Genomic DNA, 26,186 nt, shown 5'->3' on the forward strand with positions numbered 1-26,186 from the left:
CAAAAGGGTACACACAAACCTATGGCATTGATTACTTAGAGACCTTTTCACCAGTTGCAAAGATGACCTCTGTTCGGTTACTTCTTTCTCTTGCTGCGTCATACTCTTGGCCCTTGTTTCAAGTTGATGTGAAGAATACTTTCCTAAATGGGGATCTGCAAGAAGTGTATATGGATCTTCCTGCTGGCTTTTACAATGATACTGAAAAGGGAAAGGTATGCAGGCTTAAGAAGTCACTTTATGGCTTGAAACAATCTCCCAGAGCATGGTTTGATAGATTCAGAAAGGCCTTGATTGCTTTTGGCTACACTCAAACTCAATCCGATCACACCTTATTTGTGAAGTGAAGGGGATCTTCGGTGTCAGTCCTAATTGTTTATGTGGATGATATTGTTGTCACCGGGAATGATTTGAGTAAGATTGATGGTCTGAAAAGGAACCTACATAAAGAATTTGAAATTAAGGATCTTGGAGAACTGAGATACTTCTTAGGCATTGAAGTTGCAAGATCAAAACATGGAATTTTTATCTCTCGAAGGAAGTATGTCTTGGATCTCCTTCAAGAGACAGGGAAGCTTGGAACAAAGGCAATCAGCACCGCTATTGATCAGAACCATAAAATCAATGCATCAGAAGGTGAACCCGTAAAGGATATTGGGATATATCAGAGACTTGTCGGTCGGATGCTATACTTGTGTATGACAAGACCAGACATTTCCTATGTAGTAAGTGTAGTAAGTCAATACATGCTTGCTCCACGAGTCCAGCATTGGGAGGCAGTTGACGGGATTTTTGCTTATCTGAAGGGACACCCGGGCAGAGGCATATTGTTTACTGATCATGGATAGTTGAAACTAGAGGCTTAGACAGATGCAGATTGGGCAGGATGCCTTGATGACAGGAGATCAACTTTAGGAGTGTGCACCCTTGTTGGGGGTAACCTTGTCTCATGGAAGAGTAAGAAACAAACAGTGTTGGCAAGATCAAGTGCTGAATCCGAATACAGGGCCATGGCACATGGAGTTTTAGAACTTCTCTGGATCCGTTCGCTGTTAGAAGAAATTGGTGTACTGGCAGAAGAACCTATGATGATATATTGTGATAACCAGGCAGCAATTAACATTGCCCATAACCCAGTCCAGCATGACCGAACTAAGCACATTGAAGTGGATAGACATTTTATCAGAGAAATGGTGACTTCTGGAGAAGTTTGTCTTCCATACATTGCTTCTGATCTGCTGCTCACTGATGTTCTCACGAAAGGTATTGCAAAGAACAAGATGGAGCATGATCTACGCAAGTTGGGAATGTGTGACATTTACTCCCAACTTGAGGGGGAGTGTTGAGTTGGTCCGAGTTGTTTTTTATTTAGTTAGGAAGTTTTTGGGTTTTAGGCCCATTAGTTTATGTTTTTTTAAGTTGTGACTGTTTAGCTATATTAATAGCCGCCCTACTAAGGGCATCCTTGTAATATCTCATCCTTTAAGTTAGGTATAAATATAATGAGAGGTAGGTGGCTAGGATTAATTTAGAATCCTAGTTGACTTCCTACTCTTTTCTTCTTCTCCTTTCTTCTCTACTGCTGAAATCTTCATCTTCCCCCTCTTTCCTTTCACAAGAAACTCGACTAAATCTGCAATTAGTTATTTCTACTAAAACAAATTTCTTTTAAACTGGGCTAAAACAGAAGCTAACCGTTTTAGTAAGTGGGCCTACAAATCGGCTGGGGCCTATGTTAGAGAAACATTCACATGACTGCTTAAATAACCATGTGACGAGAGGGGGGGCAAAAAAGATAGGAGACGCTAATCCTGATCTATCATCGTCCCATTTTCAACCCTGCTCGAGAACTGGTTTTTCGAATGGAAGTGCCGTGGAGAAACTCTTATGGAGACCAAGGCTTGCCTCTTTACTTGACTACTCCTGAACGGCCAAACCCAAGATATGGCAGAAGCAAGGAAGAAGAAGAGTTTGATTGAGACTGGGTATGCTGTGAAGGGGAAAGAACTGATGAGGAAAATATTGGGGAATCCAGTATTGGCAGTATCAAAAGCAGACATGGGAAGAGTTTAATGGAGGAAATGGATGTGGGAACAAGACTGTTATTTGAACCAACTTCACCAGCCCCAACCAGATTTACTTTGGATCCTCAAAAGAGCATTGGGGTCAGAAAGTCTTCACCTTGGAGGTGATAATAACTTATCAGGTCAAGGTGGAGCAGATTCTCTCCCCTTCAAGAGACAAGGTCAGGATGATTGTAGAATGGTTACCTCTCCTCCAGCTTTAGTAAGCAAAGGAGCTCCCCCCCTCCTGGTGAGCACTTCAAAGGCCGATTTGGGGGAGAACCCCCTGTCTAAAAGCCCTTCCCACCAGACTTCTGCAGGACCCTCTGCCACCCCCTTGGAGCCTGGTATGTTGTGTCATTCCATGTCTGTTCCTTTATGTGATTTGGCTAATCCCCCTCTCTCCTATTGTTTTGTCTGTTCAACCTACAGGTCACTCCAGGTCCCATCTTGATGCTGCCATGCCTAGCATATCAGTGAATGTAACAGAATAGGTAGGGGATGTTTAGGATGTAGAGGCTTCTAAGGAGGAAGGCGAGAGAATATGGGAGCTAATAGTGATTCTTTTTTAGCAGCTGCTAGAGGTGGAATTACATTCCAGGATGGGTTTGGAGAAGGAACTGATTTGGGAAAAAGGAAAGGAGATTAGTAATAATGTTGCTGGAGCTAAAAAGGCAAAAAGAAAAACTAGAAAAAAGAATCAGAATAAAAGAACAAGTAGCTCTGATAAAAAATCCAAACAAGGTGGAGGGAGAGGCATCTAGAAGAAGAAAAAAGAAACTGAGCGAAGTGGAGAGATTAAGATCTGAACTGGATTATGAAAGAAGAGGTATAAGGGGGAAGGAAAGAAAGTTGGGTTAAAATAAGGTGATTCGTTGGGTTTTTACTAGTTCTTTTAGTCCATGAAGATACTCAGCTGGAATGTAAGGGGTCTAGGGAGCTCAAGGTAAAAAGAGTGTAATTAGGGAAGTCCTTAGGAAAGAGAAGCCGAACATAGTGTTAATCCAAGAATCAAAATTGCAAGAGGTGGACAGTAGATGGGTAAGGAGTGTATGGTCAACTAGAGGATTAAGTTGGGCATTTGCACAATCTTGGGGAGCTTCAGGAGGCATCATTACAATTTGGAAGAATGAGGAGATGGAGTGTGTTGAAGAATTGATTGGCAACTTTACAGTTACAATAAAGTTAAGAAGGAAGGAGGATGGCTTGGAGTGGGCTTTAATCAATGTTTATGGACCTAACTCTTATAGGGAAAAGGGTGAGTTTTGGGAAGAGTTAGCAGCCATCATGGGTCTTTAGGATGGCCCGTGGTGTTTGGGGGGTGATTTTAATGTCATTAGATTCCTGAATGAAACCACCACCAATCCAAACCATAGGGTTACCTCTAGTATGAGAAATGCCAACCTTTTTGTGGACTCTTTTGAGTTGAGAGAGCTATCCATGTTGCAGGCAAACTACACATGGTCCAACTTCCAAGAAGAACCCTTGTGTTGTAAGCTTGATAGATTCTTATTCTCTTCAGACTAGGAATCGACTTGGAGAGGATTGGTAGTAAGGGCTTTCCCTAGACCTACGTCAGATCATTGTCCAATTAGGTTATCCCAAGGAAACTTAGGAGGGGGACCTTGTCCTTTCCGCTTTGAGAACATGTGGTTGCTTCATCCTGATTTTATATAAAAGGTACACTGGTGGTGGGAAGTAGACCAAGTGGATTTCAGGTGGAAAGGATATAGGTTTTATAAAAAGCTACAGGCTCTGAAAGCTAGAATCAAAGCCTGGAATAAGGAGGAATTTGGGAGAGTGGAAGAAAGAAAGGATTCGATCTCTAGGAGGATCCAAGAAATTGATGTAGGTGAGGTAGATAGAAGGATGATAGTACAAGAAAGGGAAGAACAATGGAAGTTGAAACAGGAATTGGAGGAAGTGATTAGGAAAGAGGAGTAAGTTGGAGACAAAGACCTAGGTGTAAATGGATAAAGGAGGGAGATGGGAATACCAAATACTTTCATATTCTAGCCAATGGAAGAAAGAGAAAGAATACTATGGAGAGACTGGATTGGAATGGAGAAGTGATTACAGGAGAGGTGGAAATGGCAAGAGCCTTTGTGGAACATTTTAAGTCCATTTATGACAGCCCAAGAAGAGAGAGAGAGAGAAGACATCCCTGACTTTGATTGGCAACCGGGTAACAGAGATCTGATGGCTGCACTAGAAAAGAATTTTGACATCCAAGAAATAAAAAATGCTGTATTTTCAATGAAAAGATCTAAAGCCCCAGGCCCAGATGGTTTCACAATGGCCTTCTATCGAGATTGCTGCAACATTATAGGTGGTGACTTACCTTCCCTAAACCAAGGAGCGTTTGTGTCAGGAAGACAAATTATTGATCAGATCCTTATTGCCAATGAATGTGTGGATTATAGAAAAAGACAAGGAGAAAAGGGGCTGATTTTCAAACTTGATTTGGAAAAGGCCAATGATTTGGTGGATTGGGGTTTTTTGATTGAGGTGTTGAGAATGAGAGGTTTTGGAGAGAGATGGTGTAATTGGGTAAAGGGTTGTGTCTCGTCTTGCCACTACTCCATCTTGGTAAATGGGTTAGCCAAAGATTTTTCCCCTGCAAAGAGAGGTCTAAGACAAGGGGATCCTCTTTCCCCTTTCCTCTTCACTCTTATAGTGGATGTTTTGAGTGCCTAGATCACTAGAGCTGATGCTAGTAACTTGCTTAGAGGGTGGAGAGTAGGGAGGGAGGAAATAGTTGTTCCCATCTTCAATTTGCTGATGACTTGATTCTTTTTTGTGAAGGAGACCTTGACGAGATGGATGGAAAACCTGAAGGTGTTGGTAGAGAATTTTGAAAAGGTCTCCAACTTGAGGGTAAATTGGAATAAAAGTTGTGTGGATGGTGTCAATAGGCAAGAAGCAGAGGTGGCATCTTTGGCTAGATCTTTAGGTTGTGAGGTAAGTGATTGGCCTCTAAACTACCTAGGCTTATTGTTGGGGGGAAACCCAAGGTCAAAAAGTTTTTGGTACCCAATGCTGGAGAGATTTTTTAAGAGATTAGTAGGTTGGAAAAGGATCATAGCAAACCTGTTGGTGTACTTTCTGTCTACCTTCAAGATGCCCGTTAAGATTGCAAATCAGATGGAAAAAATAATTTGAGATTTTTGGGAACCTGGTGATTCTAAAAAGGATCATAGGGTAAAGTGGGAAGTGATCTCTAGAAAGAAAGACAAAGGGAGATTAGGGATTGGAAGTATCAGATTAAGAAATACAACATTGTTAGGAAAATGGTTGTGGAGATTCCCCAAGGAGCAAGAAAGTTTATGGCACAAGGTGATGAGAAGTGTTCATGGAATGGCAGCAAATGGATGGGACGTTGGGATTGACGCTAGGGCTTCTTGTTCCTCCCCACGGAAAGACATTGTTGGTGTACTGCCTGCGTTGTCAACCTTCATAAGGTATGATGCTTGTTTGGGTAGTAAGGTACTTTTTTGGGAGGATGTTTGGATTGGGGACTCTCCCTTTAAGGATAGATTCCTGGTCATCTATTCTCTGTCTTTGAAAAAACTTCAAGTTATTTCTTCCTTTTGTGTCTCTGAGGATTCTTGGGATCTAGGGCTAAGAAGAGGACTGAGGGACTCAGAAGTGGGATAGGCAGATAATCTGTTTTCTCTCCTCAATTCAGTTTTCTTGGACCCTTCTTGTCCTGATAGTAGAATTTGAACTGAAACCTCTTCAGGCTATTTTTCTTGTTCCTCCTTCTTCAATGCTTTGTTGCCCCCTTCAAACCTGATTACACCTTTTACTGTTAAAGAAATTTGGAGTGCTCCGGTGCCTCCAAAGGTAAGGGCTTTTTGTTGGGCTGTGGTTCTCCAAAAAATTAATACCTTAGAAGTGCTTCAAAGGAAAAGACCAGGTTGGTGCTTGTCTCCACATGTTCGTAGCCTTTGCTTAAGGAATGGTGAGACGGTAAATCATCTATTAATTTCTTGTCCCTTTGTTTATGGGATTGGTTCTCCTCTTTCTTTGATTGCAGGTGGAACTCTCCCTTAAGTTAGAGGATCTTTTTGACCCTTGTCTCTTCTGACAACCAAAGAAGAAGGGAAGGGTGATTTGGAGAACAACAAGGGCAGCTCTCCTGTGGGCAGTTTGGGAGGAGAGAAACAATAGGATTTTCCAAGGAAAAGAAAAATCAGCTCTTGAACTTATTGAAGGGATCACCATCAAGGCTATACATTGGCTGAAAACTCTAGATCTGTTCAAGGACTACTCTACAGATGACTTGACTAGAGGATGGAGTATAATAGCAGGGTTTTCAGTATCTTGTTCTACCCTACAAGTAGCTTGGTCCCTTCCTTTACATTGGACTGTGAAATTAAACTTTGATGACAGCTCTGTGGGGAATCCCGAACTTTCTGGAATTGGGGGTGTTTCTAGAGATGAGGGAGGAAGAATATTCGCTATATACTCTGGTCCAATAGGTGTGGGGGATTCACTTAGAGGAAAAGTGCTGGCCCTCCTTCAAGGGCTCAAACCGGCAAAGCATTTTGAGTATGCAATAGCTAGAAGTGGAGGGAGACTCAAAGTTAGTAGTAGGGTGGGTGCAAACAAATAGTCTGGGATTTTGGTCCCTAAGACAAGTTGTATCCCTAAGACAAGTTGTAAGAGAATTATTGAGCCTCACAAGGGAGCTGGGTGTAGTTGTTAGTTGGACTAGAAGGTCAGCAAATGCCTTAGCTAACTTACTAGCAAAGCAAGGGGTGAATAGAGAGACTTTGTTTTGGGCTGTGTTGTAACTTGCTCTTTGTTTCAGGGGTCACCTTGTCCTTTTGTAGGTGATAGTTTGTAAATTCTGATGTTTTTATTTAATGAAAGTTATTGTTTCCTATAAAAAATGTCACGAAACAAGTTGTGGATTTGAATTACTTGCAAAAGCAGGGCTTAATAAGTTAGTTAGAAGTGCGGTAAAAAAAATCAATGTTAAGAATCCTGAGATTCTGAGCTTCTGGGAGCTCAAATGATTCTAGAGAAGTAGGACAATATTCTGAGACTTTAGTACCATGAACATTTTATCTTAAACAATACAGTTCAGATTCAGACCATCACAATCTGTCTTACTGAACCTACAATCATTAGAAGATTTTCATTATCCAACTGATCTTGTAAGAAAGGATCCTTGTCTTGGAACTTGGAAGTTGTTCTGCTTGTTCTCATAATCCACCTGAGTTAGGGAGATGAACATCTAGCTCCCCAATCAAGTATTTTCCTTTGTAGTCCATTCTTTCTCAATTAATAATACTCTTGTTGTTAATCATCCAAAAATAAAAATGGGAAAGTTGAGAACTTGGCCTTAGGTAAAAAATTATAATCTTAGTTGGCTGATCAATAAAAACTGTCCAGTTGCTTAAGAATGAAACTTTGTTACTTGGAAGGTATTAGTCACCAATTGTGACGAGTATTGAGACTAAACTTTGATGAAATTAGGGATGACAATTTTCCCCATCCCAGTCTGGTACCTGGCTTCCTTGACCCAATGGGGTCTGGGATGGAGATTACCTTGGCGAGGATGGGGGCGAGGATGGGAGTGAATTCCCCGCCCCACCTTGACCCCGATTATATATATTAAATATATATATACATATATTATATTATTTATGATGTTATTTATATTATTTATATCAAATTATATTTAAAATATTTTTATATTTTAAAAATTTCCCTTATTTTAAGTAAATGTATTTTTTTCTAAAAATAATTTTAATTTGAAAATTTCATGGATTTGGGTCTCCGATGGAGTGTCAGGGATTGGGGATAGAGAGTCATTTTTATTTATGATGGGGGTCGGGGTAGGGGATGGGAAAGATGCTCCCCACTCCAAACCAACCCCATTGCCATTCCTAGCTGGAATTGGGGGTGTGGTTAGATAGATGGATGGTATCATTTGTTGGGCATTTACGTTTAGTGGGCCGATTGGGTATGCTACTCTATGAAGGTGGATGTTTTGCCTGCTCTCACTGGTATTCACATTGCTAGAGACTTGGGTATTCTGAACTTAAATATTGAAGGAGATTTTGCAAATACTATCAAATGGTTAGGAGAAAAGGAAGGGGGTCAATCCTAAGAAAGGAAGCCTTTGGAATCCAGTGGTGGAAGGATATGAGAAGATACTTGCTTTCTGGAAGAAGAATTATCTTTCTCTTGGGGGGAGGATCACACTAATTAGGGCTACCCTAGCAAATTTACCCATCTACTTCTTGTTAGTGTTCAAGATTCCAGCAGAGGTGTCTAATATGGAAAAACTAATGAGGAAATTTCTATGGGAGCTGAGAGAGGAAAAGAGGGACCATAGAGTGGCTTGGGAGGTGGTGATCAGAAACAATAAGTTAGGAGATCTTAGGATAGGTAACATTAGGAAAAGGAACGCAGCTTTATTGGGGAAGTGGTTATGGAGGTTCCCTTTAGAGAAGGAGAAGCATTGGGCTAGAATAGTGGCTAGCATTCATGGGCTCGAGGACAACGGATGGGATCCTAGAATTCTGGCAAGGACTACAAGCACTTCACCTTGGAAAGCCGTCCATGATCTGTTACCAGCCTTCTCCCCTTTGATTAGGTATGATTTAAACTCGGACAACCTTATAAAGTTCTGGGAACAAACTTGGGTGGGAAATATCCCTTTGAAGGACTAGTTATCCCTTTGAAGGACTAGTTTCCCTCTTTGTATGCTCTTTCTGACCTAAAAAATGAGTCCATTTCTTCCTTCATTGTCCATTCAACCTCTAGCTTTGGGATTGGGTGGAATTTGGGGTTGAGAAGGGCTGTTAGGGATACAGATATGGACAACACCTTGTCTCTATTGGGTATTCTTGAAAATGTGTTCTTGGACCCTACAAAGAAAGATGCTAGAATCTGGACCCCATCCCTTTTGGGTTTTTGCTCTTTTGCCTCTTTTTTAAAAAGCTTAACTTAACTTTCTGGCCCTTTAGTTCTTCCTTCCTTGTGAAAGAGATTTGGTATAAGCCAATTCCTCATAGGGTTGGGAGTTTTTATTGGGAAACTTTCCTGGAAAGAATCAACACTGATGATTTGCTTCAAAAAAAGAGACCCAAGACTTGCTTATCCCTGCATAGGTGCATTCTCTGCAAAGCTGCCGGGGAGACTGGTTATCACCATTTAGTTACTTGCCATTGAATGTGTCTTCTCCCTTTTTGGGTGTAGGTGGAATCCCCTATTGAATGTGCAAATTTTATTTTACTCCTCTTTTTTCTTTTTTTTTTTTTCTTTTGATCAGTAAGCAAAGTAGATTTCATTACTTAGAGAAAAAAAGATAATTTTATTCCTCTTTTTCCATGTGGTATCTGAAAAGAGGTAGGATTATGTGGAGATGCTTAAGGGCTGCTGTATGTTACTCCTTGTGGGAAGAAAAAAACTCAAGAATTAAGTGGCTGGCAAAGGATATTGAAGTTAAGTACAACTGGGTTAAAAGACTTGCAAATGCCTTTGCTGATGGGCTAGCTAAGCAAGGGGTGTATAGGGCTTCATTGTTTTGGGCTTCTTTCTAATTCTGTTTTTTGCTTGTGGGGGAGTTAAGCCAGTTTACCTCCCTCTGTTTGATTGTAATACTTCCTAATTAGTTCCAATGAAATTCTGTTATTGATCAAAAAAAAAAAAAAAAAAAAGAAAGTGGGGAGAGATTGCTAGCTCTGCCCAGGTTAGAATTGGGCTAAGTCCTTCTTGGACCCCTCCCCCTACTGGTTATATAAAGCTGAACATTGACGGCAGTAGTAGAGGGAACCTAGGGAAATTTGGTATTGGAGAGTATTCAGGGATGAGAATAGGATTGTATCAGCCATGTTCTCAGGCCTAGTTGGTGTAGGTGATTCCCTCAGGGCTGATATTCATGCGGTATTGGATGTGTAAAGAGTCTAGGCCGAATGGGTCCTAGTATCTTCTCTTGTAATATCTTTTCTTTTATTGTTGGCTAATGGGCTTGTTATTTCTTTTTGTTTAATCTCTTTATGTTACTGCCTAGCTGGCCGCTCACTTAAGGGCATACTTGTCATTACTCTAACTTTAATTCTTAATAAAAAAAGGATTAGAGGAGAAAGGGAAGATAATTCGATTCTTCTTCTTCTTCCTTCTCTTTTCGCCATCTTCTTCTCTTGTGTTGCTGCTCTTACTTCTCTTCTTCATTTTTCTTCTAATCTTCAAATTTACACCTAATATTTGAGGATTGATTTACATCTTGGTATCAGAGCAGGTCTATTTCTTCCTTTTTTTCTTTCTTCTTCTTTTCCCATACACCCTTAGATTAAGAGAGTGTATGGAGAGAGATATATTCTCTTTAGTTCAGAGGATCTCTGGCCTAGTTGGTAGAGGGTTTGGAGAGTTTAAATTTGGCTGGATATTGCCAAGAAGCGGTGCTGTTCTGTTGCTGCCCAAAACCCTAGCCGATTAGAGATTTTCGAAGGTACAGGTAAAGGTGAAGCTTTGGGTGTGGCGCTCTATGCTTGGGAGGTGTCTTGTGACTCCTAAAGGAGGGCGGTTCAGGTTTGGAAGAGATTTTCGAAGGTACAGGTAAAGGTGAAGCTTTGGGTGTGGCGCTCTATGCTTGGGAGGTGTCTTGTGACTCCTAAAGGAGGGCGGTTCAGGTTTGGAAGAGATTGGGAAGTTCTGGTAGGAGCGGCTACATCTTCTCTCTTCCTCCCCAACAGCTGGGCGGAGTAAAACCCTAGTTTTCAAGCATCTGGGTTTTGGTTTGACTTCAAGTAAGTTTATATAGACAAAATTTCTGGTTCTTTGATTTTCATTTGATTAATGGAGCCATATGGAAGTGAGTTCAAGCAAGTGCCGGTTTCAGGCATTGGCTCGATAGATTCCGTTTTGATTGGTGTAACCACAATCAAGTTAGATGGGACAAATTATCTTGCTTGGGTACAATCTATAAGAATTTGTCTGTAGTAGAGGAAAACTCGGGTATCTCACAGGTAGTAAAGTGAAACCCGAAGAGACAGACCCTAAATTTGAGAAATGGATGCAAGAGAACTATACTGTCATAGGATGGTTGGTCAATTCTATGTAACCTCATATAAGTCAGCATTATCTCTGGATGTCTTCGGCTAAGGAGATATGGGATAGTGTTACTGAGACCTATTCACAGAAGTTGAATGTAGCCAGAGTCTATAAGTTGAAAAGTGATGTGAAAAACCTAAGATAGGGGGAGAAGAGTGTAGCAATCTACTACTCTATACTGAAATCCCTATGGCAAGAAATTGTTGTTATGGAGATAGTTGTATGGGAGAGCAAGAATGATGCTGAAATGTATAGGAAGTTGGTGGAGAGAAATAGGGTGTTTGAATTTCTCACTGGACTCAACCCTGAGTTTGACATCATTAGGCAAAATATCCTGGCCAGAGATGAGGTTACTCTTTTCTAGGCATATGCTATGATAAGCAGTGAGGAGAGTAGGCGGTAGGTTCAGTTGCAGGGTCCACCTACAGAACACTTTGCACATGTTGGAATAAAGCCAAAGGGTCCTACTGAGAAAAAGGAGCAAATATGTGAATATTGCAAGAAACCGAGGCATACAAAGGACACTTGCTGGAAGCTTCATCCTGAGCTTCTTCCTGATAGGTTTAAGAATAACAACAACTCTAAGAAGGGTAGTCAGGTAGGAAAGCCTAAGGCAGTTAATGTTGCTTTAGTACCTGAAGGGGGAAATACGGAGAGTGAAGAGAAATCAACCATTGAGCAGTTGGCAGCAATGAATGCGGATTTTGAAAAGTATGGGAGGCTACTAAATCACTTGGAAGCTACTGTTTCTTCATCTCACTCTTCCAGCAACAACACATCATCTTCATCAGCATTTGCTCACTCAGGTATTCGTGCTTTTGCAAATCATGCTTCAGTTTCAGGTAATCATAAAATTCCTTGGATTATTGATTCCGGTGCATCAGACCATATGATCAGCCTGTCTAATCTCTTCTGCTCATACCACCTTCTCTCTGGCAAAGAGAAAATATCCCTTGTTGATGGGTCTCTTGCTCCCATCTCTGGTAAAGGAGATATAAAGACCTTTGACACCCTTTATTTATTCTCTGCCTTCATGTCTCTAAACTTAACACAAACCTTTTATCTGTTAGCAGCTTAACTAAATCCATGAATTGCAGCATAACCTTTTTACTCACTCATTGTGTTTTTCAGGACCTGCAGTCTCAGAGGATGATTGGGAGTGGCCATGAGGCGAACGGAATATACTTGCTGGACACACCGGATCTAGCTTTGGGACCACCTCATGGAGTTGCCTTAGAGTCAGTTTTGTCAGAGTCTGTTAACAAAGTCTTGTTATGTCACTTTCGGTTTGGTCATTTGTCATTTTCTGCTTTGAGTCATTTGTTTCCAGATATGTTTAAGGGAGTGTCTTTATCGAGTCTTCATTGTGAGATGTGTGAACTGGCAAAGCATTGTAGACATTCTTATTCAGTAAGCAATAAAATATCTCTTTCTCCTTTTCATATTGTTCACTCTAACCTGTGGGGGCCATATCATTTGCCAACTATGGGGGGGTATAGGTACTTTATCCTTTTTATTGATGACTACTCTCGTTACACTTGGATTTATCTCATGAAATCCAGGGATGAAGTACCAACTATTGTGCAAAAATTTCATGAACTCATCCTCACCCAGTTTAACACTCGTATCAAAATATTCCATTTTGATAATGCTAAGGAGTATTTTGAGAGAACCCTCTCCACCTATATTGAAACTTTCGGGGTTATTCATCAAAGTTCTTGTTCCTACACTCCACAACAAAACGGGGTGGCGGAAAGGAAGAACAAACATGTGGTTGAAGTTGCCAGATCTCTCTTGTTTGCATCCCATGTTCCTATAAAATTTTGGGGAGATGCTGTTCTTATTGCTATTTTTTTGATCAACTGTATGCCCTCCCGGGTCCTTGACTTCAAAACCCCCTTTAGCCTTCTCTTTCCGGATGAGGATATTTTTTCTCTTCCTCTCCGTGTTTTTGGGTGCACTTGCTATGTGCATATTCACAGTCATCAAAGGTACAAGTTTGAACCTAAGGCTCATAAATGTGTTTTTATGGGATATGCTTCCACATAGAAGGGATATTGTTGTTTTGATCCAATTCGTGGCACCCGCTTTGTATCTCGGGATGTCACCTTTGCTAAGTTGACTCCTTTCTTTAGCATTCTCCTAAGGGGGAGAAATCTGAAGAGCCCTTTGCTATGTCTCCAGCTATTCCTCTTCCCGTTCCTCTTGAGTCAGTCCTATCATGAGGTGTCTACTTCTCCCACTGGACCTACCTCCGATATTCCTATTTCTCCTCCTCCACCTCATTCTCCTATAATTCCTCCTCCTCCTGTTTTCCAAAGGTGGTACCAAAGGCAGAGATTCAGACATGGGCAGGTTGTTTCCACTCCTACAAAAGAGCCTCTTGCTCCTCCCATCATTACTAAGGTAACATGTCAGCCTTCTTCTGACCCATCTACAGCTTTCCCAAACCTTGACCTTCCTATTGCTCTCCACAAGGGCAAGCAGAAGTGTACAACCCATTGTATCTCCAAACACCTGTCTTTCAGCCTTCTCTCTCCTTCCTACTACTCTTTTCTTGCATCTGTTTCTTCCCATGTGATACTCAGGTCCGTACCGGAAGCCTTATCTCAACCTGAATGGAGGGATGCTATGATGGCTGTGTAATCTGAAGAGCTATACTCGAAGTAGCAAAGAAGAGAACCACAGAACTAAAGAGAATGTCGAACTGTACTAGCCAGTCGACCAGTCCTTTATTTATAGATGAATATAGTACAGGGTACAAGAAATTACTGGGATGCCCCTGATTAGTGATGGGACACCCAGATGACTTAAATCATTAAATAGGATTAGGCCCATTAACACAGGCCCAGTTACAAGATAGGTTAAACATAAGAATGGGCTAATAAGAACTCTTATAAGCCGAACATCACTTTAACATTCTAACACTCCCCTTCAAGCTAAGCATGGATATCAATCATGTTTATCTTGCCAAGTATGTCCCTGAACTTTGTTGATGCCAGCCAATTAGTTAATACATCTGCAATCTGCATCTCTGAGGGAGTATAAGGCACACAAAGTTCTCCTGAAATAATTCTCTCTCTGACAAAGTGTCGATCAATTTCAATATGTTTTGTCCTGTCATGCTGCACAGGATTGTTGGCAATGTTGATAGCAGCTTTATTATCACAATACAGCTTGAGAGGATCCTCAGTCTTGATACCAAGCTCATTAAGGAGAGTCCTGAGCCATAAGAGTTCAGCAACCCCGTGTGCCATAGCCCGGTATTCTGCTTCTGCACTTGATCTAGCCACAACATTCTGCTTCTTACTGTGCCATGTGACTAGGTTTCCTCCCAAGAATGTACAGTAACCTAAGGTTGATTTTCTGTCTCCAACAGACCCAGCCCAATCAGCATCAGTGTAGACTTCAATTTCAAGTCTGCTGTTTTTTCTGAATAGAATTCCTTTCCCTGGGCAAGTCTTCAAGTATCTAAGCATTCTTTCCACTGCTCTCATATGATGGGTCTTTGGTGAGTGCATGAATTGACTAACAACATGCACTGCATAGGCAATGTCTGGCCGAGTAAGGGATAAGTATATTAGTTTTCCTACCAACTTTTGGTACCTTTCCTTATCACAGTATTCCTCACCCATTGATTCTTGTAATCCATGGCTTAGTTCTATTGGAGTGTTTGCTGGCCTGCACCCCATCATGCCTGTTTCCTCTAGGAGATCTAGCACATACTTTCTTTGACATATGTAAATTCTTTATTTTGATCTAGCAACTTCATATCCAAGAAAGTATCTCAGATTTCCCAGGTCTTTGATATCAAATTCTGAAGCTAAGAACTCCTTCAGCCTCTTCATCTCTTTCACATCATTTTCAGTAATCACCATATCATCCACATACACAATGAGTGATGTAAGTTTGTCATCCTGTTTCCTTGTAAACAATGTATGATCTGCACTGCTCTGAGTGTACCCTACTTTCTTCATGGCCAAACAAAGTCTCTCAAACCATGCCCGGGGAGATTGTTTCAAACCATGTAATGCTTCCCTTAGTTTACATACCTTCTTTCCAACATCATATCCAGGTGGGCGTTCCATGAATACCTCTTCATGAAGATCACCATTTAGGAAGCCATTCTTCACATCCAGCTGATGAAGTTCCCGAGAGAATTTTGCTGCTAATGACAGTAGAACCCTGATTGTGTTGAGCTTTGCTACTGGGGCAAAGGTTTCCTTGTAGTCAATTCCTTCCTTTTGTGTAAATCCCTTTGCCACAAGTCTGGCCTTGTACCTCTCAGTTGACCCATCTTCCTTGTGCTTTACTGTGAATACCCACTTGCACCCAACAGTGCCTTTCCCCTCTGGCAGGTCCACCAATTCCCACGTCCTTGCTTTCATTAGGGCTTTCATCTCCTCATTCATGGCTTCTTTCCACCTTGGATCAGATGCCGCTTCTAAATACTTGGAAGGGACACATACAGAGGAAAGAGTAGACACAAAGGAATGATAGGCAGGGGATGAGTGTGAGTAAGAAACATAATCAGCTATGGGATGCCGAGTGGTACAAGAACGAACAAGCTTACAGAGAGCAATAGGAAGATCCAAATCTGAATTGAGTGAGTCAGAATTACCTTGGATTGTAGAGACAGATTGATCTGAGTTCCTTGGTTGCAATCATGAGGTTGAGGGGCCTTCTTCCTTCTACTGTATGTTAGTATCTCTTTCTCTCGTTTACTGGAACCTCCAGAAGCATCAGCCGAATCTGGAGAAGCAACTGGCACAGTGGAAGTCTCACTAGGTTGACCCGGAATGTTACAGCTAGTACTAGTGGAAGGTGATGAAATGGGAACAAAAAAGAAGGGAGAATGAGAATCCTCTTCCAACCCACTACTCTCCCCCTGAAGAGGATTTTGAGAAAACTGGAAATAGGGTTGAGACTCAAAAAAGACTACATCCCTAGTGACATATTTTTTCTTGGAGACAGGATCATAACACTTATACCCCTTTTGCGTAGGAGAGTACCCCAAAAATATTCCCTTTGTAGCCTTAGGATCCAGTTTGGTCTTCTTTGGATCCTTCACATGTATGAAGCATGTACAGCCAAAAACCCACGGGGGAAGAGGAAATTCTGGATGAGTGGGACACAAAACAGAGGAAGGGGTCTTCATACCCAGTACCTTAGATGGCATCCGATTTATCAGGTATGATGCAGTGAGAACAGCTTGAGACCAATATTGCTTGGGCACATTGTGCTAGAAAAGAAGGGCTCGAGCTGTCTCCAACAGATGCTTGTTCTTGCGCTCAGCAACCCCATTTTGCTGAGGGGTGTAAGCACATGATTGATGTAACATGCCTGCATCTTCCATGAATGAGTTCAGGGATCTTTCAAAGTATTCAGTTGCATTGTTTGAACGGAATTGTTTGATCTTTTTATCAAATTGTGTTTCGACCATCTTGCAAAACATCATAGTTATTCGAGGAACTTCATCACGTCCTTTCAACAGATAAATCCAAGTGCACCGAGAATAATGGTCAATAAAACTGATAAAGTAATGGAAGCTATCAATGGAAACAATGGGTGAAGGACCCCAAACATCAGAATGAACCAAATCAAAAGGGGCTTGAATTTCATTACTAGAAATTGGATACATTGATCTACATTGTTTTGACATTTGACACACACCGCAAATTAAACTTTGACTCGGAATGCCCTTACATAATTCGGGAAACAACATTGCTAAGGAAGAAAAGGACAAATGACCTAGCCTAGCATGCCACAAGTGCAGCCTAGCTATTGACTCCACACTTTCTGGACTAGTAGTAGAAGCTTGCAAGGCTGAGCTGACATCTTCATCAAAATAGTAGAGGCCCCCATACTCATGACCACTCCCAATCGTTCTCCTCGTCAATCTGTCCTGGAAGACACAATGAGAAGGAAAGAAAGTTATACTGTAGTTCAAATTTTTTGTAAGCTTTGAAACAGACAATAGATTTGAGGTAAGACTAGGAACATGTAGGATTGATTTAAGAGAGAGATCCTTGCTTAGGTCAACCACACCCTTTCCAGAGATGGTGGAGAGGGACCCATCAGCTACTCTCATCTTATCCTGGTCAGACAACAAATGATATGTAGAGAATAAGGAGAACATATGTGTCATATGGTCAGTGGCTCCGGAATCAATCACCCAAGAGGTAGAATTAATGGAATTAGATGCATTAAACGTAGATGCTGTACCTGATTTGGGAAGAACCTCTACCTCACTAGCTATTAAGCCCGAAGTACTTGGTCCAGAGGAGTCGGCAGCCTGCCTTGCGGTGGAAGATGACACTGTTTGAGTACTCTGTGAGTTGTCACTACTGTTGTTGGTGGCAAGATTCCCACTTGCTATGTGGCCCTTATATTGCCTTTTGTCCTTTCTCAGAGCAACTGGCTTCAGATGAGGGTACAAGACCCAACATTTATCCTTTGTGTGTCCTCACCACCACAATGTGTACACTTGAGGGACTTCTTGTTTGAAAATCTATTCCCCTTAGTGGAGACTAAGGCTGAATGTTCTCTAGGTAGTTCTGTTGACTGTGTCTGGGAGTCAACTTGCATCTCCTTTCTCCTTACTTCTTCATTCCTCACCAGGTAGTAGACATGGTGAAGCTTAGGTAATTCATCTCTCCCTAGAATCTGTGACCTTATACCTTCATATATAGGGTCAAGACCCGCCAGAAATTTGAAGGCTCTGCCCTCCTCAATCTGCTTGTGATGCCTCCCCTTATCATTAGCATTTTCCCAATCCAAAATCAAATGGTGGTCAAGCTCTTCCCAGAGGCCTTCCAGTGTTGCGAAGTAGGTTGCCATGGACATGTCTCCTTGCCTTAGGGCTGCAATGTCTTGGTTCATCCTGTAGATTCCAGCATTGTTCTTTTTCTGGCCATATGTCTTAGATACTTTCTCCCAAATTTTAGCAGTTGTGGGGAAGTGATGAACGGTTCTGGCCACCCTAGGAGTATTCAGGATTGCCAATTTCTGGTTGTTTCTTGTCTCCATCCAAATAGCCTGTGAGCTCACGAGAGGTAATGAACAACATTACTGAGATAGACCACTCTTTGAAGTTATACTCATCTAGCAGCACACTTGTAATCTGCAAGCTGTGCAGATTTGGGTTTTCCAGGTTTGAGGACCTTGTAACAGGTCTGTTATCTCTAGAGGAAACTTCACCGGATAGTGAGGACATCCTGACTTCTGTCCAAGAGTTGTTCACTGTGCTATAGGTGGTTCTGTTTAGGACTGGCCGAAGTGGTCACAGTGTTCACAGTGCTGGTAGAAGTGTTCACAGTTCGGGTATTGTGCAGTGCTATTTAGGACTGAAGAAAAAACTGTAACTGATGTTACCACAGTTCTGCGCAAGTCTTGCTAGGGCACGAAGCTGCAACTGTAGAGAAGGCTAAGTTTTTACCACTTGATCTGCGCAAGTCTTGTTGGAACACAAAGCTGCAACTGTAGAGGAAGCTCTCCCCTTTTCGGCTAGTGCTAGGACTACTGAAATCAGTCCTCAACTAGGTCTGTCCTATACAGACCTCTCTTAGTAGCCCAATAGCTACTAGTTGCTGGAGATAATCTAGTAGGACATTTACTTCTGGGTCTTATTTCCCTTGAGTCCTACAACCAAGAGAAACCCTAGGTTCGAACTTGCTTTACTCTCTTACACTCCTAGGTCTTAACTGCAGCAACCTAGAAAAGGAAGAGAGAAGATGAAAAGACAGCAAGAGAAGAGAGTGCGCCTGCTGAAACTAGGAAGGAACTAATGCTCTGATACCATGTAATCTGAAGAGCTATACTCGAAGTAGCAAAGAAGAGGAGAACCACAGAACTGAAGAGAATGTCGAATTGTACTAGCTAGTCGACCAGTCCTTTATTTATAGATGAATATAGTACAAGGTACAAGAATTTACTAGGATGCCCCTGATTAGTGATGGGACACCCAGATGACTTAAATCATTAAACAGGATTAGGCCCATTAACACAGGCCCAGTTACAAGATAGGTTAAACATAAGAATCGGCTAATAAGAACTCTTATTAGCCGAACATCACTCTAACATTCTAATTGGCTGAACTGGATGCTTTGCATAAGAACCATACCTGGGATATTGTTGACTTTTTTGAAGGGAAGGAACCAGTGGGTTGTAAATGGGTGTTTACCCTTAAATATCACTCTGATGGCTCTATTGAGAGGTGCTAGGCTGGTTGCTAAGGGCTGCACTCAAATGTAGGGCATTGACTATCTTGAGACATTTGCGCCTGTCGCTAAGATGACCTTAGTCAGGGTTTTGTTATCTCTAGTCGCTACTTTTGACTAGCCCCTACACTGGTTTGATGTTAAAAATGCCTTCTTGAATGGAGACCTACATGAAGAGGTCTATATGTCTTTGCCTCCAGGGGTGTATGGGAAGGAAATGCAAGGCAATGTGTGTAAACTGCAGAAAACTATTTATGGTCTCAAACAGTCTCCTCGGGCTTGGTTTGAGAGGTTTAGGGCTGCTCTTGTCTCCTTTGGCTACACACAAACTCAATCTGGTCATACCCTGTTCTTGAAGAGAAATGGCTCTCTGGTGACTTTCTTGATAGTTTATGTTGATGATATTGTGGTCACGGGTAGTGACACTCAAGAGGTCAGTAAACTAAAAAGGTTTCTCAACTCTGAATTTGAGATCAAGGATTTGGGAGATCTTTGATATTTTTTGGGCATTGAAGTTGCTAGATCTAAGGATGGTATCTTCATTTCTCAGCATAAATATGTCCTTGACCTCCTTGCTGAGACTGGTAAACTTGGAGCTAAACCAATCTCCACTCCTATTGATCCTAATCATAAGCTGCTATATCTTTGCATGACTCGGCCAGATATTTCCTATGCAGTAAGTGTTATTAGTCAATTTATGCATTCTCCCAGAGATACTCATTTAGCTGCTATAGAAAGGGTTCAGTGTTACTTGAAAGGCACTCTAGGGAAAGGTATTCTGTTTGCTAAACATGGACACATGAAGCTGGAAGCTTTCACCGATGCTGATTGGGCATGATGTATTGATGATAGGAGATCTACCTCAGGTTATTGTGCTCTGGTCACTGGGAACATTGTGTCATGGAGGAGTAAAAAACAGTCTGTAGTTGCTAGATCCTCAGCTGAAGCAGAATACAAGGCAATGGCACATGGTGTGTCAGAATTACTGTGGCTACGATCCCTTCTAGAAGAATTGGGGGTTGACTACGAGAAGCCAATGATGCTCTACTGTGACGACAAAGCAGCTATCAACATTACACATAATCTTGTTCAACATGGAAGAACTAAGCACATTGAGGTTGATAGACATTTTATAAGGGAAAGAGTTTCCTCAGGAGAAGTTTGTTTGCTATTCATTACATCAGATGAGCAATTGGCTGATATCTTGATCAAGGGAGTTCCAAGAGGGAAAATGACACACTATATAAGCAAGCTGGGCATGATTGACATCTATGCTCAGCTTGAGGGGGAGTATAAAGAGACTGGGCCGAATGGGTCCTAGTATCTTCTCTTGTAATATCTTTTCTTTTATTGTTGGCTAATGGGCCTGTTATTTCTTTTTGTTTAATCTCTTTATGTTACTGCCTAGTTGGCAGCCCACTTAAGGGTATACTTGTCATTACTCTAACTTTAATTCTTACTAAAAAAAGGATTAGAGGAGAAAGGGAAGATAATTCGATTCTTCTTCTTCTTCCTTCTCTTTTTGCCATCTTCTTCTCTTGTGTTGCTGCTCTTCTCTTCTTCCTTTTTCTTCTAATCTTCAAATTTACACCTAATATTTGAGGACTGATTTACATCTGGATGGAGTCCGAAGGGCAAAATAATTGAATATTAGGAGGCTTGTAGTTGAAGGTGATTTGGAGGTGGTAGTAGGGTGGCTGAAAGAAGATAAGACTGGGTTGTGGAGCTACAGCAATGAAAAGAATATTTTCAAGTGTCTGGCTAAGGATATGGAAGTAAAGTACAGTTGGGTGAAGAGATCTGCTAACTCTTTTGCTGATGGGTTAGCCAAGCAAGGGGTGATTCGGGAATCTATGTTCAGGGATCTTTTGTAATTTTATTTTTTGGGGGCTTTAGCCTTTGCTTGTGGAGTTAAGACAGTTTACCTCTCCCTGAATGTAGATCTGTATTGGATTCCAAGGGATCTAAAGTGAGTAGCAGATGATGATGATCTAGTAAAGTTTGGTTTTCATTTGGATGCTTTGTATAGTGATAGATATCTACCTATGTAGCCTTATTTGGCCTTCTTTTGTTGCTTCCTTGCTTGTACATTTTCTCATGTACTGCCTTTTATTTTAATGAAATTCAGTTACTCTCTCAAAAAAACATACAGAAAGCAAAATAAAAATGCTAATTCTTGTACCTGTATCCTTACCTTTTCTTTTTCATTGGAAAGGCAATTAACATAATATAACCTATATTAAACATATGAGCTAGGCATGCAAACACAAGCCTATTTCCTAGTCAAACTATTCACCTGACCCAGTCCAGATACAATAGCAGATCAGATAAACAGACCCATATATCAGACCTACCCAACCTATTCTTTGACCAGATGATGCAAACCTTAAATTTCCTTTTCAGTTCCTATTTCAATCATGGGTTGGTTTTATAGATATTACACTTTGAGAATACAGTGTCCAATTTCCATTTCACTACTTTATACGATGCTTAGGTATCTCATGTTGACCTACTAAAATATAGAATTATTGTCTATCAATCTGCTACATTTTGACACTTGTATAGATTTGTGTATATCATAAGAATTTTATCATTGAATGGATTTCTTTTCTTGTTTTTTCTTCTAAGAAGTCCTCTCTTAATTGTTAATTCATGCTAATCTTGTATAGGAAAATACATCCACTGTCACCACTCAAGCAAATACTCAAGATGGGCCTATTGCAACCATTGTGACAGAGAATGACTTGAAAGTAACTGTTGAAAAAGACCTTGTCTCACAAGCTGAAGAAGAGGATATGGAGGCCCTTCTTGGCACGTAAGTATCAAATCATCAAAGGATCAAGTCTTCTACTTGTCTCTTCCTTTAGCTGGCTTATGAAGTTCTGTTGCTATTATATGCAGGTATGTCATGGGTATTGGGGAAGCAGAGGCTTTTTCTGAAAGGTTGAAGAGAGAGCTACTTGCTTTGGAAGCGGCAAATGTGCATGCCATTTTGGAAAGTGAGCTTTTAGTAAATGAGGTAAACCTAATATAAAATATTGTTTTTTTGCAAAAGGTAAAGTAACTTGTATTGATATCAAAATATATACCGCTGACCATGAACAGAGAGATTCTGTGCATTAGCCATGGGGCTAGTTACTTAATCCCAAAGAAGTCTACATTCAAAAAGAGTGTCCTTACTCTCCATAAAAGACTCCATGAATGGAGAGTCAGGCTCTAATAAATTCAAAAGAAGAATTAATCACAGCCTCAACAGAAATTTTCTGAGATTCAATGACCCTAGTGTTCCTTTGTAGCTAGATTGCCCATATGATGGCTAAAGGAACTAAAGACCAAACCAATCTGCTTTCTTTTCTCATGCCTTGAACCTTCAACTTCAAAAATGGATCAGAAACAGACTCAGGATAGCACCACGATAGCTGAAAAGATCTTTGGAACTGATACCAAATTCTGCTAGAGAATTCACAATGCAGAAAAAGATGGCTAGAAGATTCTTGCCACTGCTCACAAAAGGGGCAGATGGTGCTGTCTAGAACCAATCCATGCCTGGCCAGATTTTCTTTTGTCAAGCATTTGTCCAATATTACTACCCATACATCTGTCCCTCTAGCCAATCCATGCCTAGAACCAATCTGCGTACATCTGTCCCTCTCCAAACCCCACATTGGCAGGAGCCTCATGCACTGGGCTGCCCTTTTTTACACAACTTGATATTAGAGGGAACCATGTTGCACCAAACAGCCTGTCAGGGAAAAGGTTCATCACTTATTAGGCCTGTGTAAAAAGTTACTCAGAAGGTACCAGAATTCTGCCACTTCGAAACTCAACAATCCTGCTCCTCTGGATTATACCCCTGATTCTGATCCAAATATAGTAATTCAGAAATCTGGCCTAGCTCCCAGTCATTGAAATTTCTTCTGAAAGCGGAAGCCCAGACTAGGTTACCCCCAATAAAACCATAAAAATCAGCCGCCATGGCATCTTTGCTAGCTGCCAAAAACACGGAAGGAAACAGATCTTTAAGAGGAACATTAGAGCACCGGGGATCCTTCAAAAAACTCACCCTGTTATCAGTACCTGCTTTATATTTGATACCTCTATGAAATGGGGGTACACCTTGCAAATATCTTTCACACTCTGCAGCCATAGGATAGATGAGGCACCTCAGCATCCCACGCATTCCTCTGCACACCATGTTTCTCCATAATTGAATTCTTCTACAAGCCATCAGATTCAAAAAAAAAAAAAAAAACAAACAAAAAAGCCAATGCCACCTTCCCAGTGGTGATAGGTTGAAATGCTTGACTCTTCTAATGCCCAGGCCACCACAATCCAAAGGTCCACATACCTGGTTCTAATTCACCAAATGAATTTTAGAAGTATCCTTTCAACTAGACTTAAGGAAATCCCTCATAGATTTGTCCAAGTGCTAAGCTAACATTGCTGGAATGGGAGAAAAAAGAGAGATGAAATATATTCCCTCAGAGGTAGTTTTTTGCATGGTCCGCTTACTTGAATAAGATCCTTACTAAGGACGACCTATTAAAGAGAGGAATGGTGACTGATTCAGCAGAATGCTTTTTTGTAATAGGGTGGAAGAGTCAGTAAATCATTTGCTATTGCATTGCGATTTCACTTAACAACATCTAGGTGAGAGTTTTCAAGATTTTTGCTTTCAAGGGATGTTGCCTAGCATCAGTAGAAGACTTTGTGAAAGGTTGATAGATCAAGGGATTGAGTAAGAAAGGAAAAGTTATTTGGAAAATGGTTCCAGGCGCAGTCTTCTGGGTTATATGGCATGAAAGAAATTTAAGGGTATTTTAGAACAAAAGTTGTCAAATGGAGGTGTGGCAGAAATTAGTGGGCAAACTGTTCTCCTGGTCATTAGCTCAAATATGACTGGATAGATCAAATGATAGCTCCCTTTCTGAGTTTGAAAATCTTACTGTAAACACAAAAAAGGATAGCGGCCTAATTTTATCTTTGTTTTTCTTGTTGTACAGCCTCTGGTTGTACAGAGATCTCATTTTTCTTTTATTTTTTCTAGTGAATATACCTGTTCTCCAAAAAAAAAAAAGAGACATAAAATAAGCTTGCAAGCTAGCAAGAACACTTACAATTAGTGTGAGATTGTCCCCTTCTGATAAATATCTTTCCTTCCAAGATGCCGATTTTCTGTCCATTCACTCTACTGCAGGATCGCCAAATTCTTTTAGAAATGCATTTTGTGCCTAGTGGCATCCCCACGTATTTGGGAGGAAAAGAGCCAATGTGACAGCTCATTTCCTTTGCCAAAACATCAATATTGTCAATACCACTGTTTTCTTGGTAGAAATCAAAGGAAGAGAGGGAAGAAAGAAGATAGAAGAGAGAAGAGAAGAGAGGAACAGAGAAACAAGTGTTTGGGAGTCAAGAAGTAAGGCTGGCAGCATCAGCTGTCTTATTTATAATAGCGCAACCCAACTAATAATAAAAATAAAGTATAATGACCAAAAAATCCCTTACAGCCAAGTACAGGTACTGTTATCACTCCTCAAGTTGGGACCAAGATGTCAATCATGCCCAACTTGTCATACAAGTCACTATGCTGCATGTGATGTAGGCCCTTTGTGAAGACAAGGTTGGTTGCAACTTCTCCCTAATAGTTGTCAACTTCAATATGTTTTGTTTTATCATGGTGAACAAGGTTGGCTGCAATATTGATAGCAACCTTATTGTCATAATACAATGACACGGAACTATCAACTATAAATCCTAGTTCACCCAACAAGTTCTTTATCCACAAAACTTCAACAATTCCATGAAACATAGCTTTGTACTATGTTATGGGCCCGGGCGTAGGACCTAAGGGATGATTTGTCCAAGAGATCACCCTAACTCTCCTTTACTCTTATCTTTGACTGAAATTTTAGATGCCTTTATTCAATAATAGTGGCTCCTTAAATAGGAGATTACAAGAGTCCTGCTCCTAGGGAGACTCCTTGCTGAATTGGGAGACCTCCAACTCTATCTTGATAAGATAAGACTGATAAGATAAGATAAGTCTCTCTTAATCCTAATCTAATAAGATAAGATAATCTAATCTACTAACTTAATAAGATAAGAATAACAAGATAGTCTAATCTAATATGCTGAATGGATAAGACTGTTGCTGCCGAATTGGATAGGATGAGAACACCGGATCATTGTTGCTGCTGCTCCTAATACGCATCCACATCATTACTCCCCTCTTGGATTACGAGCTTGTCCTCAAGCTCGAATTCAGGATGGGTGTCGGAAAATACCGTCAAAGGAATCCCGGATAGGTGGAATGACTTTGCCCTCCTGGATCGGTTTCCAGTGAAGAGGGTTCATCCTCATCTTCCTCTTGTTTCACCAGGAGGCAGAAAAGTCTCTTGCACTTGTGCCCTACTGAGTAGAGTTCATCGCAATTAAAACATTGTCCCCTCGCCCTGCGTTCCGCAATCTCAGCCCTGGACAAGTGCTTAATAGGGGGTGCAACGACACTGCTCCCCACACTGGATGCTGATTTGGAATTGTTGCTCGTTTGTGGCTTCTGTTCTTGGCTGGCTGCTGAATACGGAGCCATTCCGAGTGGTTCCGGGGATGCCCATGCTGATGGAGGCCGCCCCATACTGAAGGTTCCACGGCTAAGTTGTAGTTTGCGTTCAAAGGCACGAGCTATATTCATGGTTGTAACCAGGTTGGGGGGATTCTGCATTTCCACGTCCACTCGCAGGGGTTCTGCTAACCCAGCAATGAACGTGTCTACCTGCTGATCCAGTCGCACTGAAGATGCCCTCGTGAGGAGGGTCCGGAACTGGCGCTGGTA

General features: G+C 41.2%; 1 protein-coding gene across 1 annotated transcript in view; it reads left to right on the plus strand.

Annotated features, from left to right (window-relative positions):
* LOC148851021 (exocyst complex component SEC3A) overlaps positions 1 to 26,186 on the plus strand; it is a 128,877-nt gene that overhangs the window by 26,808 nt on the left and 75,883 nt on the right. Inside the window, exons 6-7 of the mRNA XM_088942820.1 lie at positions 22,024 to 22,169; positions 22,256 to 22,373. Coding sequence (XP_088798946.1) covers positions 22,024 to 22,169; positions 22,256 to 22,373 — 264 coding nt within the window. The remainder of the gene's footprint in view (positions 1 to 22,023; positions 22,170 to 22,255; positions 22,374 to 26,186) is intronic.

The sequence above is a fragment of the Nelumbo lutea genome, chromosome 5 (assembly GCF_056320005.1).
Source record: "Nelumbo lutea isolate HS-2025 chromosome 5, American lotus-T2T, whole genome shotgun sequence".
Lineage (NCBI taxonomy): Eukaryota > Viridiplantae > Streptophyta > Magnoliopsida > Proteales > Nelumbonaceae > Nelumbo > Nelumbo lutea.